Source organism: Rattus norvegicus, chromosome 1, assembly GCF_036323735.1.
Source record: "Rattus norvegicus strain BN/NHsdMcwi chromosome 1, GRCr8, whole genome shotgun sequence".
NCBI lineage: Eukaryota > Metazoa > Chordata > Mammalia > Rodentia > Muridae > Rattus > Rattus norvegicus.
The window spans coordinates 151,174,691-151,190,422 of record NC_086019.1 but is presented as its reverse complement, the minus strand read 5'-3'; the positions used below and the strand labels follow the sequence as shown (position 1 = coordinate 151,190,422).

Below are 15,732 nucleotides of genomic sequence, written 5' to 3'. Positions count from 1 at the left end.
GTACTTTCTCCAAAATTGACCATATAATTGGTCAAAAAACGGGCCTCAACAGGTACAGAAAGATAGAAATAATCCCATGCGTGCTATCGGACCACTATGGCCTAAAACTGGTCTTCAATAACAATCAAGGAAGAATGTCCACATATACTTGGAAATTGAACAATGCTCTACTCAATGATAACCTGGTCAAGGAAGAAATAAAGAAAGAAATTAAAAACTTTTTAGAATTTAATGAAAATGAAGGTACAACATACCCAAACTTATGGGACACAATGAAAGCTGTGCTAAGAGGAAAACTCATAGCGCTGAGTGCCTGCAGAAAGAAACAGGAAAGAGCATATGTCAGCAGCTTGACAGCACACCTAAAAGATCTAGAACAAAAAGAAGCAAATACACCCAGGAGGAGTAGAAGGCAGGAAATAATCAAACTCAGAGCTGAAATCAACCAAGTAGAAACAAAAAGGACCATAGAAAGAATCAACAGAACCAAAAGTTGGTTCTTTGGGAAAATCAACAAGATAGATAAACCCTTAGCCAGACTAACAAGAGGACACAGAGAGTGCGTCCAAATTAACAAAATCAGAAATGAAAAGGGAGACATAACAACAGATTCAGAGGAAATTCAAAAAATCATCAGATCTTACTACAAAAACCTATATTCAACAAAACTTGAAAATCTTCAGGAAATGGACAATTTCCTAGACAGATACCAGGTACTGAAGTTAAATCAGGAACAGATAAACCAGTTAAACAACCCCATAACTCCTAAGGAAAAAGAAGCAGTCATTAAAGGTCTCCCAACCAAAAAGAGCCCAGGTCCAGATGGGTTTAGTGCAGAATTCTATCAAACCTTCATAGAAGACCTCATACCAATATTATCCAAACTATTCCACAAAATTGAAACAGATGGATCACTACCGAATACCTTCTACGAAGCCACAATTACTCTTATACCTAAACCACACAAAGACACAACAAAGAAAGAGAACTTCAGACCAATTTCCCTTATGAATATCGACGCAAAAATACTCAATAAAATTCTGGCAAACCGAATCCAAGAGCACATCAAAACAATCATCCACCATGATCAAGTAGGCTTCATCCCAGGCATGCAGGGATGGTTTAATATACGGAAAACCATCAACGTGATCCATTATATAAACAAACTGAAAGAACAGAACCACATGATCATTTCATTAGATGCTGAGAAAGCATTTGACAAAATTCAACACCCCTTCATGATAAAAGTCCTGGAAAGAATAGGAATTCAAGGCCCATACCTAAACATAGTAAAAGCCATATACAGCAAACCAGTTGCTAACATTAAACTAAATGGAGAGAAACTTGAAGCAATCCCACTAAAATCAGGGACTAGACAAGGCTGCCCACTCTCTCCCTACTTATTCAATATAGTTCTTGAAGTTCTAGCCAGAGCAATCAGACAACAAAAGGAGATCAAGGGGATAGAGATCGGAAAAGAAGAGGTCAAAATATCACTATTTGCAGATGACATGATAGTATATTTAAGTGATCCCAAAAGTTCCACCAGAGAACTACTAAAGCTGATAAACAACTTCAGCAAAGTGGCTGGGTATAAAATTAACTCAAATAAATCAGTAGCCTTCCTCTATACAAAAGAGAAACAAGCCGAGAAAGAAATTAGGGAAACGACACCCTTCATAATAGACCCAAATAATATAAAGTACCTCGGAGTGACTTTAACAAAGCAAGTAGAAGATCTGTACAATAAGAACTTCAAGACACTGAAGAAGGAAATTGAAGAAGACCTCAGAAGATGGAAAGACCTCCCATGCTCATGGATTGGCAGGATTAATATAGTAAAAATGGCCATTTTACCAAAAGCAATCTACAGATTCAATGCAATCCCCATCAAAATACCAATCCAATTCTTCAAAGAGTTAGACAGAACAATTTGCAAATTCATCTGGAATAACAAAAAACCCAGGATAGCTAAAGCTATCCTCAACAATGAAAAGACTTCAGGGGGAATCACTATCCCTGAACTCAAGCAGTATTACAGAGCAATAGTGATAAAAACTGCATGGTATTGGTACAGAGACAGACAGATAGACCAATGGAATAGAATTGAAGACCCAGAAATGAACCCACACACCTATGGTCACTTGATTTTTGACAAAGGAGCCAAAACCATCCAATGGAAAAAAGATAGCATTTTCAGCAAATGGTGCTGGTTCAACTGGAGGGCAACATGTAGAAGAATGCAGATCGATCCATGCTTATCATTATCACCCTGTACAAAGCTTAAGTCCAAGTGGATCAAGGACCTCCACATCAAACCAGACACACTCAAACTAATAGAAGAAAAACTAGGGAAGCATCTGGAACACATGGGCACTGGAAAAAATTTCCTGAACAAAACACCAATGGCTTACGCTCTAAGACCAAGAATTGACAAATGGGATCTCATAAAACTGCAAAGCTTCTGTAAGGCAAAGGACACTGTGGTTAGGACAAAACGTCAACCAACAGATTGGGAAAAGATCTTTACCAATCCTACAACAGATAGAGGCCTTATATCCAAAATATACAAAGAACTCAAGAAGTTAGACCACAGGGAAACAAATAACCCTATTAAAAAATGGGGCTCAGAGCTAAACAAAGAATTCACAGCTGAGGAATGCCAAATGGCGGAGAAACACCTAAAGAAATGTTCAACATCTTTAGTCATAAGGGAAATGCAAATCAAAACAACCCTGAGATTTCACCTCACACCAGTGAGAATGGCTAAGATCAAAAACTCAGGGGACAACAGATGCTGGCGAGGATGTGGAGAAAGAGGAACACTCCTCCATTGTTGGTGGGATTGCAAACTGGTACAACCATTCTGGAAATCAGTCTGGAGGATCCTCAGAAAATTGGACATTGAACTGCCTGAGGATCCAGCTATACCTCTCTTGGGCATATACCCAAAAGATGCCCCAACATATAAAAGAGACACGTGCTCCACTATGTTCATTGCAACCTTATTTATAATAGCCAGAAGCTGGAAAGAACCCAGATGCCCTTCAACAGAGGAATGGATACAGAAAATGTAGTACATCTACACAATGGAATATTACTCAGCTATCAAAAACAACGACTTTATGAAATTTGTAGGCAAATGGCTGGAACTGGAAAATATCATCCTGAGTGAGCTAACCCAAACACAGAAAGACATACATGGTATGCACTCACTGATAAGTGGCTATTAGCCCAAATGCTTGAATTACCCTAAATGCCTAGAACAAATGAAACTCAAGACAGATGATCAAAATGTGAATGCTTCACTCCTTCTTTAAATGAGGAAAAAGAATACCCTTGGCAGGGGAAGGGAGAGGCAAAGATTAAATCAGAGACTTAAGGAACACCCATTCAGGGTCTGCCCCACATGTGGCCCATACATATACAGCCATCCAATTAGACAAGATGGATGAAGCAAAGAAGTGCAGACCGACAGGAGCCAGATGTAGATCGCTCCTGAGAGACACAGCCAGAATACAGCAAATACAGAGGCGAATGCCAACAGCAAACCACTGAACTGAGAATAGGTCCCCCGTTGAAGGAATCAGAGAAAGAACTGGAAGAGCTTGAAGGGGCTCGAGACCCCAAAAGTACAACAATGTCAAGCAACCAGAGCTTCCAGGGACTAAGCCCCTACCTAAAGACTATACATGGACTGACCCTGGACTCTGACCCCATAGGTAGCAATGAATATCCTAGTAAGAGCACCAGTGGAAGGGGAAGCCCTGGGTCCTGCTAAGACTGAACCCCCAGTGAACTAGACTGTTGGGGGGAGGGGGACAATGCCGGGAGGGTGGGGAGGGGAACACCGATAAGAAAGGGGAGGGGGGAGGGGGATGTTTGCCCGGAAACTGGGAAAGGGAATAACACTCGAAATGTATATAAGAAATACTCAAGTTAATAAAAAAAAAAAAAGGAATGTCTAAAAAGGATCCATATTCAAATTTTAGGTGAAAATTTAAAATTTATTGGCTTCCTGTAGTGTTTGCCCATTATTTAACCAGGACATTTTATTTTATTTTTCCACAAAGATCAGTAAATCATTTAGTATGCCTTTTGATGGTTTGTTATAGACCTCAGTTACAAAACATTATTAGAAATAAAGGTTAAAGTGTTATATTAATTATAGGACTCTGCTTAGAGAGATTTTATTACTGCCAGTCTGGTTCCCCCTTTTCTCCTTCTTTTCCCATTCCCTCCTTCACTGCACTTTTCTCTTAATATAGCTTCTTAATTCTTTATCATTCTGTGCAGAATTTCTTCCTTCTTAGTTGTCTCTTTTTATGCTTCCATAGGAAGCATCCTTAAGAAAACTTAAAATCAATTTTATATATCATTTGAAAACAAAAGTAGAAAATAAAGTAAGCTAAAAACATGCATGACAACAAATTCTATTTAAGTCCAAGGTAGAGATGGCAGTAGGGCTATTCTGGATATACGGGTATTTCCTAGTATCTAGAATTTTGCAAGTTACATCAGGCATCCTTACAAAGGACTATTCTAATATTACTGGGAACTACACAATCACTTATATTTTTAAACAAAAACTGTGGAGATGCAAGTTTCTTAATGTGTATGTGATTAGTCAATGTATGTTATTTGGCAATGGGCTGACTTCCTAGGTACTAGGTACACAAGATGCACCATTGTTTTAAAAAAATTGCATATATATATATATATATATATATATGCAATTATTGAAATTTTGACCTGGCTTGCAAAATCTGTTTGAAACCCATGACCTAAATTATTGACACTAAATAGTAAAGGTTCATGTTTCTTATGTGTAATTTTTGAAATCTCTAGAACTCTGAAAACCATATTTTTACAACTCACTTTGTAGCAAAACATAAACCTATCTACAATTATCTCCGGATAAAACCTGACATTTGTAAAGTTATTTATAGTCCATTAATAGAGCAGAGTGTGAAAGGTTCACATGTTCTGGTATAGAAATATTGATGTGTTAATTAAGGATTGCTGCTGCACAGCACATTGAGACATCATATTCATGTAAACTTTTCTAAATTCAAAAACTGAGGAGTCTATATCACAAATAGATCGTTTTTTAAAATTAAAGTACTATAGTTTAATAGTACTCTCACAAAAATAAGGTTTAAAAAACAATAACCAGAGTATTCACAAAAAATCTTAATGGATGAGTCAGAATTGATTTCCGTATCTTATGGTTAAATGTGAAATGTCACTCATGTGCCCCTGAGTTTGCTCACTTTGTCCTGGGTGGTGGAGATGTTTTGGGAGGCTGTGGAACTAGTAGGTGAGAACTGGCTGGATCACAAGGATCACTGAGGAAATGAGCAGGCTTGAGGTCCACATACTGCTTCCACTTCTTGTCCTACCTCTTTTCCATAAGCAAGAAGCCTTATATTCTTGTAAGCATAAGTATGAGACAATATGAGTCTCTTACTCTGTCAACTATGATGGATTGCAACCTCTTAGTGAGAGCCAAAAGAAATCCCTTTTCCTTTCACTTTGTCAAGTATTTTGTCATAGCTCTCAGAAACCCACGGAAAAAGGGAATTGATGTTGAGAAGTGGGATCAGTACTGTGACTGCCTGACCTAGTTCTTAAGCATTTGGAGGTGGCTTCTGAGAGGAGTGTGGAAGAGCAGAGGTCTGTGTCAAGAAGGACACAGGGAGTCCTGCATGCAGAGAACAACAAAGAATTCTGGAGGGATTTGGGAAGATCTCAGTGTAAACAGAGATGGGGATAATATAAAACCATGATAATGGGGTTTTAAAGGGGGGAATGAGGCTGTCCAGAATTCTGGTACCAGCCATTCGAGTTAAATGCTGTTGAAGAATCTTGCTGTGTTCTGAATAACAGAGTCAGAGTAAATTGCAAAGTAAAGGACTAAGTTGTTTGGAGAAAGGAAAGGAGAATTGGGGTGATGAGAGATTACAATAGCCAGAATTAGGAGAAGATCCTACACATCAGAATATCAAAGCTGTGAGCTGACTCATACCTGTTTCTACTTGTATTTACAGTAAAAAGAGGCACAAAGCTATGAAACTTCTGTGGTTTGGTGAGGAAAAGCATACATGTATTAATTAAAATTGCAGGCATTGTGGACAAAGTGGTTTTGAGCCAAGTGACTCTGTAAATTTAAAGGTAGAAAATCCACTAAAGATAAACCAAAATCTTTGCAATAGAACAGATTCCCTAGAGGTAGTTCCCCACTCATGGGTTGCACTGTGAGATAATAATGGTAGCATCAAGATATAGCAATGGAAACATAGTTTAAAAACTTTTTTTTAATTAAGAGAGTACCTAAAAAAAAACCAGGGCTTTGGGTATTATGTTCGAGAAGTAACCCTAAGAAGAGCTTTGTCAGGTTCAGCCAAGAGGTGACACAGAGGCTATTATACCTGTGGTCCTGGTAAAAATTCACATTCTTGCCACAGCTGCAAGTTGGATCCTGAACCTTGCATTCTCTACTGTGATAAACTGAACCCTCAAATCAGTAGTTGAAATAAATCTTTCCTTCTGTAATGGTGCTTCCTGTCAGGCATACAATCACAGTGCTGAGATAGTCATGAACTCACCAATATCTTCCTGTCTCTGTCTAGGATCTTCTAGAACTCTGCTCATTTAGCAGAATCCTTCACTACCTCTGGCTCCTCTGTTTCCTTTTTCAGCTGAGAATTCCTTTAATCCCATGTAGAGGAAACATTTTACATCACAAAACCTAATATAATTTCTAAAAATACATTTCTCAAAAAGTGTTTATTTTACACCGATCTGTGGATTGTAAGGCTGATATATAAGGTGAGGTGTTGAAGCCTAGGAAACTTTTAACCTTAACATTCAGTTATTTAAAATTCTGTGGCCTTGGGTGAGTCAGTCATTCAAGTGTGTGTGTGTGTGTGTGTGTGTGTGTGTGTGTGTGTGTGTGTGTGTGTGTTGTAGTTCGGTTGGCCCATGGGCTTCCCAATAATTCTTCTTTTTCTACTTTCCACTTTAAAATGGTTGCATGTATTAATAGATCTTACTATGCTAAGTTTTATGTGTTTTCTGGCAATTTGATCTGTATGATCTTATGTCCTGTAACACTGAGCCATCTTCCTAACCATTTATCATTTGTAAACCTTACTTTCTATAAATAAAAGGGAGAATAAAATATTGCTCATTTCCTATGATTTAAAAGTTAGCATTTAGCTTAACATGTGTTCGTTCTCAACTACACACATTGACTAAAATATTATTTATATGTTGCAGTTGAAGATGGGTTTCTGTTGCGTTGCCCCATTTGTTTGTATGAACATTTTATAGACCTATTTATACTAATATTCAGTATAAGCACTATATAAATTAGATGCATTGGCAAAACAAAAAGTTGTAATTATTAGTTATTAATGTTTTGGCTGGGGATTTAGCTCAGTGGTAGAGCGCTTACCTAGGAAGCGCAAGGCCCTGGGTTCGGTCCCCAACTCCGAAAAAAAAAGAACCAAAAAAAATGTTTTAATAACTAAATATAGCAGCTCGTGAACAGACTCTAAGCAAACACCATATAATTTGTTTGCAAAATAATATAATGCTACTATGTATAATTTCATCATTCTTGAAAAGATTTGAAAAAGGGTGAAGAAGCAGTGTCACCAAAGTATTTCTATCATAAATCTTAAAGTATTGTAAATGAAGCATTTATGGTTTGCTTAATTCCTTAATGTTTCCCACTGGGCTGGAGTTGAGCCACCAGAGACATTTCCTTCTCATATGGTTTGTTGATCTGACTTGGACACATGATGAGAAAGCTCTTGAGCTGGTGATACTGCCATCATCAGTCTATTGACAGGGCCCACGGTAACCCTGGTGCTATAATTATTTACATGAGAACAATAAATCCATATCCAGGAATCAGAGTTTAGACTCAGTACTCAGACATACAGTGCATGTGAAGTTTCCTTTGGTCCTAAGAAAACGCTTCTATTTCCCCACAGTGGACATGGAGAAGATTCTCAAAGTAGAAAATAATAAAAAGCCATTTAGATTTGCAAATGTCTGGGCTAGTAGAAAACTCTTTAAGTCTCTAGAATATAGGTTTTTCACTTGGCCATGTGACCTGGAACTAGCTGTTTGCCTCTTGGCGGTGAAGTTTGTGTCGTGTTGCCAGCGGTAGGAAGGGCCAGCTCCAGTTTACTTCAGTATTTGGAAATGTGCTAAACCAAGGCTGCTGGCAGAAGGTGTGGCCACATGGGTTGCAAGGCGAGTGGGGGGACTTATGTGTCATTCTCTTGGCAGGACTAGCTGCAAACAGCATGCAGATAATTCTTTGAACACAGCTGGGAAGCTTAAATTGCTCCTGGGACAAGAACCTGGAACCAAAGGCTTCTTTGGGTTATTTATTTATGTGCTTGATTTTTTTTTCAGTTTTTATTGTTGTTGTTTTGTTTTGTATAGCAGAGTAGTGACCTACCTCTGCCAATAAATTCCATTAATTCTCCCTTGTGTATTCAAAGTACAGTGTCTTTAATGTTGAAGATCGAGATGAAGTCTGGTAAGTTTTTCAATACCTAGTGGCTTCTCTAAAGGATGGTTTAATTATAAACAAGTTTCATAATTATCAGTCATCACCACATAAATAATAGAAAATTGATGTTGAAAGGCAGCTTGTTAACTCAACAAGGGCACAAGTGCTTCTGTTATAGGATAACAAACATAGGTATAGTGTGACTCACTAGCAGGTAAAGTAAACAGAGAGGAAAAATCTCCACCATAATCCTGGACTACCAGAATTAGAATTGTTCCTGTCTGAGAATAGTGTTATGATAAGAAGTAACAAATGACTGGGAACAACCTGACTAACATATCCTGAAAGATCCAACGGGTGTGTTTTTCTTTGTCTATAATAAATTGAGGATTGTGTCTCTAAGTTTATGCCTCTGAAATGTGGTGGCGAATTCAAAAGTATACATTGAGTATTAACATTGGTATTCTTTCTTGGCCACAGAGAAATGAGGCCATCCTTATCTGATTTGGCTTATTTAGGAAAAAGAGCTTTAACCAAACCTGCCCCAGACATCTGAGAAACCAAAAGGGAAAGAAAAGGGGAAAGACACTCGGGATAGAAGTGACTACTATTCTGACACTATTGTCAACAATGAGATTGTAACAGTACCTTCCTGGAGAGTCTCCATTTTCATCAAACAGGATCATATCTCCAGAAACTCCAGTAAAATTGGTTTTCATCAGGGAATCCAAAAGTTTCCGTCCATCAATTGGCTTCATCGCATCACAGAGGCCTGCATAGCCTGGACACAGGGACATCTGCATATTGTGGAGTCCATAAGCCATAGAATAGATTGCATTTATCACAAATCCCATTTTGGAATCTTGAACATGATGTGTTCTCAGAGTCAGAGAACCTGTTGAGAAAAAAAGTTAAGGATTAACTTTGAAGTATTCTGTAGCTCTTCTCTGTAGCTACATTCAAGGACCATGAACAATGAAAAAGAGCTCATTAGATTTACAACGGGGCACCACACTCAAAAGTATGTGTAAACATGCTGTTCTTAGCTCTGCCCTACCGTTTGTGGGTTTTGTTTTAAAATATTGAACAATAGGACATCAACCAAGCCAGCCTACAATTTTTCTTGCCTGCAAGATGTGCTGGGGTAATGTTAATGCAGACCTTGTGGGAGTGGCCAATTTGAGGTTCACTGATGAGAAGACCAGGAATCGGAGGGTGGATAGTCCAGAGAACTTGCATAGAACCAAATGAGACCCACAAAATGTCAATGAAATGGTTTCTAATAATATTCTGCTATTCATAGACTATACATTAGCCCAATCTTCATCAGAGAGGTCTTATCCAATAACTGATGAGAGCAGATGCAAAGACCCATTGGCAAATATTAGCTCAGGAAACCTCTTGGAAGTGGGTGAGGAAGGGTTATATGAACCAGAGGGGTGAAGGGCCCCAAAAGAACATGGCCTACAATGTCAAGCAACCAGTGCTCATAGGGATTCACAGAGACTGAGGTTACAAATTATGGAACCTGCATGAGTCTGAGATACAACCCCTGTACATATGTTATGGTTATATAGTTTGTTGTCCTTGTGGAAGTCATAACATGGGAATTGAGGCTGTCTCTGACTCTTGTGCCTGCCCTTGGGACACTTTCCTCTTCCTGGGTTGTCTAGTTGTGCCTAACATGAGGGAAAGTGCCTAATATTATTGTAAATTGTTATGTCATGTCCCATTGAGAACCCTGGAAAGCTTGCTCTTTTCTGAAAGGAAATGAGAAAGTGATGAATCTTGGAAACTAGGAGAGGGAGGAGGGGAGAGTGTGTTTGGGATATAATATATGAGCAAATAAAAAAAGAATGAAACCTTGAAGAAAGATGTGATTCCCTAACAACATTAAGACTCGCTTTTTCCTGTTACTTATGTAAGAATAACACTGTATTTTCATGTTGGCCATTTATTTAATTGTCAAATTAATTTCTCTAATAATTGACAATACTGTAATATTATACTATACCTTTCTGGCTCACAAATGTTCAAAGTTCCCATTTCCCAACTAGTAAGTCTTAGCTAAGGGAAATATATGCCGTGATATTTGGTCTCTATACTTATTTGATAATTTATCACTCACCTACTCCAGGTCTCAAAGTATATTTTTCTCATCCATGAACTGTCCTATGAGAAGTTATGGAATACAGCACTACACAATGAATTCATTAGTTCAGTAAATATTATGATGTCAAATTAAACATGAAGTTGTGTTGATCATGAACAGCATGGAAAGAGAGCTGAATGAAGTATAGATTTGTAGCTAATGAAAGTCCTATTGCTAATTGAGTCATTTGTGTTGCCATATTTAAAACATAAAGATTATGAATAGTTTTTTTCTAGATAGACACATTAGCTTGTGCCAATGCATCTGTGTCTAGTATGTTTTTTAAAGATTATAAAGAAGTGGAAGTAGGATAAGATATCAGTCACAAGGAGAAAAAACACAAAAGCTGTGTAATATATGGTTTTGGAGATTCTGATTTTCATTGAGAACTTTGCTTCTCTGTGGAAATAGAATGAGAGTTGAAGAGATGATATAATTTAGAGAACTGTGTTATAGGATACTAAGAGGTTTGAGTGATTTGCTCTAGTCAAGCTAAGAAAATATAAGTATAAAAGTTAAGACTGCTAGCAGATTGGATACTTAAAATGCTCCCAAGCACTTTATAAAGGAAGAATAAAAGATGAATCTTCTGTCTTATGTTAAGCACAGATCAGGTAGAGAACCATGAACTGACAAATGACAAATTAGTTGGTTGTTATAGAAGTTGAAGAAAATAATTGAGTTATTAAACAGGGAGATATTCTTTGCTTACCATGATGGTACTAGAAAAGAGGAGGTGTGTTCTGATTCCTCACACATTTTGAAAACACAACTTAACTGATTGGTTATAGCTTTATCAGACATCAGATTCTGTATTCAGTTCCTGACAACTATTTCCAGTGTTTCAATTGTCATATAAGTGAGGATTCTTTAAAACAAATACAGTCTCTTTTCAGTATGATACAAATATTGACACAATTCATTTTCATTGCCTGAAGAGATGTGTACTATTTTTATGAGTGATTCAGATATAGAACAATGCATTAATACTTTTTTACTGTTTCTCAGCAACTAGACAGAAGAAACCAGGTTTAAACCTTTGAAGTCTATCTGGAATCCATCCCTGTTAGCTGGATGTTCTATGGCTTTTGAATCTTAATCCAGTTGAATCATCAAAGGCTTCCTGAAGCACATCAACCATAACATTTTATAAAATTTTATATCATTCTATATCCATTCAACCTGCCACATCATTTTATATTCCTTTTATCTATTTCTTTCTTTCTAATCCAACTATTGCCACAGAATTTTGGAGTTTGGAACGTCTGAATTATTTGTATATATTTATATTTATAGACTCAAAGTTACAGTGAAAACCTTAAAAGACAATAAAATGAAAACTCTCTCTTTCAGCTCCTAGATATCCGGTACTTCTTTTAGGCAGACTTTGCTGTGCTTGGATAAACAATATTCTAGCTTATTATTATTTCTCCAAGACTTTACTAGTTTCATTCATAACATACCATACAAATGCCCCCCGGAAATGGTAGAATGCATACCTATACTTCTACGCCTTGCTTTCAATGCTGTACTGTGGAGCCTGATATCATTTCCATGTAGGTATGTATATGGATGCTGCATTATTTATCTGGCTGAAAATTATTCCACAATGGTTATAGAATTCTGTAATAATACTGGATGGAGTACTTTATACTTTTCCTGGAGTTAAAGTCCATTTTTATTGATTAAATTTTGTTTCATAATTTCAAACACACAAACAGTTCATTCTTGTTACTCTCACACACCATTCTCTCTTATCACCCTCCCACACCCGTCGACACTGCTCTTTCCTCCCTCAAAGCCCATTTACCACATTCAGTTTTAAGTTTTTTCTTTGACAATGGCATACATGTACCAGAGCAGTCTGTTTGCTATTACCCTGCGCCATCTTTTATTACCCCATCACCTGCTCTCCTCCCTAGAGAATCCTTTCTCATATTGTGGTTCCATCATTATACTAAATATCTTAAAAATAAATTGCCTGTTTTCAATCTGCCTGTAGCTTAGATTAAGGCCATGTTGTTTTCATTTAGCTATGCTGATAGTTTTTCATGGGTTTCCACTATACTTTGAATTTCCTGAGGTTCTGCTTGGGGCACAGATTCTCTCTTTGTAGCCTGTCATATGACCTGACACATAATTGGCACTACTGACATGTGGATGGAGACAGAAAGATGCCTCCACCAGTGACATATATCAGGACCAGTCTCCAGTTTGTCAAGTCAGATTACTTGAAAACTCATTACATTGTAGAATAGTAGTCATTTAAGGAAAACTAAACAATACAAATGTAACAGAATCTTTTCAGGGATCATTTTTATTTCATGTGTTTTAGTTCATTTTTTCCCAATGTGTTTTCACATTTAATATGAAATAACCTCTCCCTCGTTTCAGGACAGCCAGAACAACATAGCATAATACTGGCTTAATTAACTAATTAATTAAGACAAACAAACTAATTAATTAATAAAGTGTTCTTTTTCTTTCAGGAAAATCGACAGGAATAAAACTCATACTAGTAGAGTCTGTTTTCTCATTTACTCAAAATTTCTATTATTTTCTTAACTTTCTCCCTTGGATCTCATGGATTGCTTGGATCTCTTTGGAATACATGAAAATGCTTGTTTATCATAGTAACCAAAAACTTGAGGAGGCCCATGTAATAAATGCACAAGACTGCTGAGGCTTTGAAAATGGAATTAGTAATAGAACTATAAACCTGAGAAGTTAAGAGTCAAGCTTTCAGATGGGAATCCACCAGCTCATTTACTTTGCTGCTCCTGCTCCTGCTCCTGTTCCTGCTCCTGCTCCTGCTCCTCCTCCTGCTCCTGCTCCTGCTCCTGTTCTCCTGCTGCTGCTCCTGCTCCTCCTCCTGCTCCTGCTCCTCCTCCTGCTCCTCCTCCTCCTGCTCCTGCTTCTGCTCCTCCTCCTGCTCCTGCTCCTGCTCCTGTTCTCCTGCTCCTGCTCTCCTGTTCCTGTTCTCCTGCTGCTGCTGCTGCTCCTGCTCCTCCTCCTGCTCCTCCTCCTGCTCCTCCTCCTCTCCCTCCTTCTTCTCCTCCTCTTCCTCTTCTTCTTCATCTTCTCATTCTCCACCTCCTCCTTTTATTCATCCTCCCAAACCTTCTCTTTCCATACACTTTTCTCTCTTTACCTTCTTTCTCTGTTCTCCCACCTCTCTTTTCTCTATTTTTCTCACTAGACTATATAGTGCAGGATGGATGCAAAAATCATTATCCTCCTGTGTCAACTTCTTGAGTACTGGGATTATAGATCTGTGTCCGTACACCAGGCACATTTTTCCCTAAGCAAGCAATGTTTATATGATTTAAACAGCATAAATATTACATATTATCAAATTTGAAGTTTCCAGAACATGGGCTGATAGTAAGTGGGAGAAAATGAAATCGTATAACCATATATGTGTGGTATTAAAGTTGAACCAATATTTACATTTTTACGTTTATATTTCTAAGGTGTGTGCTTCAATTGATCTAATAGTCATTCTTCAGATGTCTTAGTAGAACCTTCAGAGTTATAGTTAATTGTTTTTGCTGTGGCTACTTTGGATCAGGAGGAAATTTCTTTCTCATTAGCTCATTATTGCATTGACTTGTTCAAAGATGTTCAAATTATTTCCTATAAAATCATCTATTAGAGTCCTCATTGCATGTCAGTCTGTTGTGTACTGGTGTTACAAACAATGAATATGATAAAATCTTTAACCTCAAAAACAAAAAAAAAAACATCAGGCATAGAAGCTTGTTAGGGACCATGAAATTTAATATTATTAAGCTAATTGGAATGGCATGATTGTGTGTAATAAAAGGATCTATTTCATTCAAACTTCTTTTATCATTCATTAGGCAGTAGGAAAGAGTAGGAAAATTAAGTATTTGGAATGATAATACTCTAAAGAACGCAAATCCTTTAGCAGTGTTGATGTAGCTCAAGGACAGATCCAATTTGGCATGAGGTTTTGTGCTAGCCAAAACTGTCACATATTCATAACCATCTTTGAAGGAGAAGTAAAAGCAAAACAGGCCTAAACTTTTTTTCTATTCTATTTATTCTAAACTGGATCCTGATGTATAAGCTTTGGTGTTTAGGGAAAATTTTATCAGCATATAATCAAGTCAGAAATCTCCAGCAGGATTAATAAATTAAAAATAAACCCTCCAATCTGTGATACATTAATTTTGCAATCCACAAAGTCGTCTTTAGTTCAACCAGGCAACATAATCTTGAAGTTTAGTGTATGTTAAACAAAGAAAAATAAGACCACACCAGGAAGGCAGAGCCTGAGAAGGTTCACATATTAGGAACTTGTGAGAGCATCTATCTAGTCGAAAGGCTACAGAAAGGAAGCACCCAAGCTGTACTTAGAATTGGATGTAGATGAAGTGGTCAAGTGCTAGTTTATAGAAATATCAAATAACCACCTATGTACACTCAGAAATAAAGACACAACCATAATTTCCTTGTTTTTGCCCAGTGAAAGCAACTCTCTACATTCATGACATCTCCTTAGCCCCTGAACTCATTTGTGATTGCAACTTCTTAGTTTGGCTCAATAAACTTAGTTTACAATGAGACAAATAAGGCCAAGAGGTGAGAGATAACTTCTCCAAGACTCTTTGCCTCCTAGTTCTTTAAATAGTGCTATTTTCATTATGAGAGGCAAATTAATTTTAATTCTATAATATTTTTATCAAATTGACTGAGGCAAATTAATTTTAATTCTATAATATTTTTATCAAATTGACTAACGATTGTGGGTTAAAACAATGAGCAAACGTGTATTTTATGTCTGTTCTTATTGTAACTTTTAAAACACTTTCATATTATCCCTATGACTTTCTGTCTACCCATGAGTAAGAACAAATAACAAGAGAAATATAAGGGAAGACAGTAAGATATTGAAGAAAGTAATTGAAAGTGTTGAGGGTGTTATTGGGTAATGCAATATAGCCTTATAATGAAAATATTGCACAGAAGCAGGCTCATCCATTCTTGTTATTTTAAATCTATATAGTTATTAATTATGCAT

General features: G+C 37.2%; 1 protein-coding gene across 9 annotated transcripts in view; it reads right to left on the bottom strand.

The window, feature by feature from the left end:
* Positions 1-15,732, bottom strand: part of Grm5 (glutamate metabotropic receptor 5) — a 574,875-nt gene that overhangs the window by 107,163 nt on the left and 451,980 nt on the right. For all 9 annotated transcript variants that reach the window (XM_039096032.2, XM_017588778.3, XM_006229659.5 and 6 more), the window contains one exon: positions 9,182-9,428. In XM_039096032.2, coding sequence (XP_038951960.1) covers positions 9,182-9,428 — 247 coding nt within the window. The remainder of the gene's footprint in view (positions 1-9,181; positions 9,429-15,732) is intronic.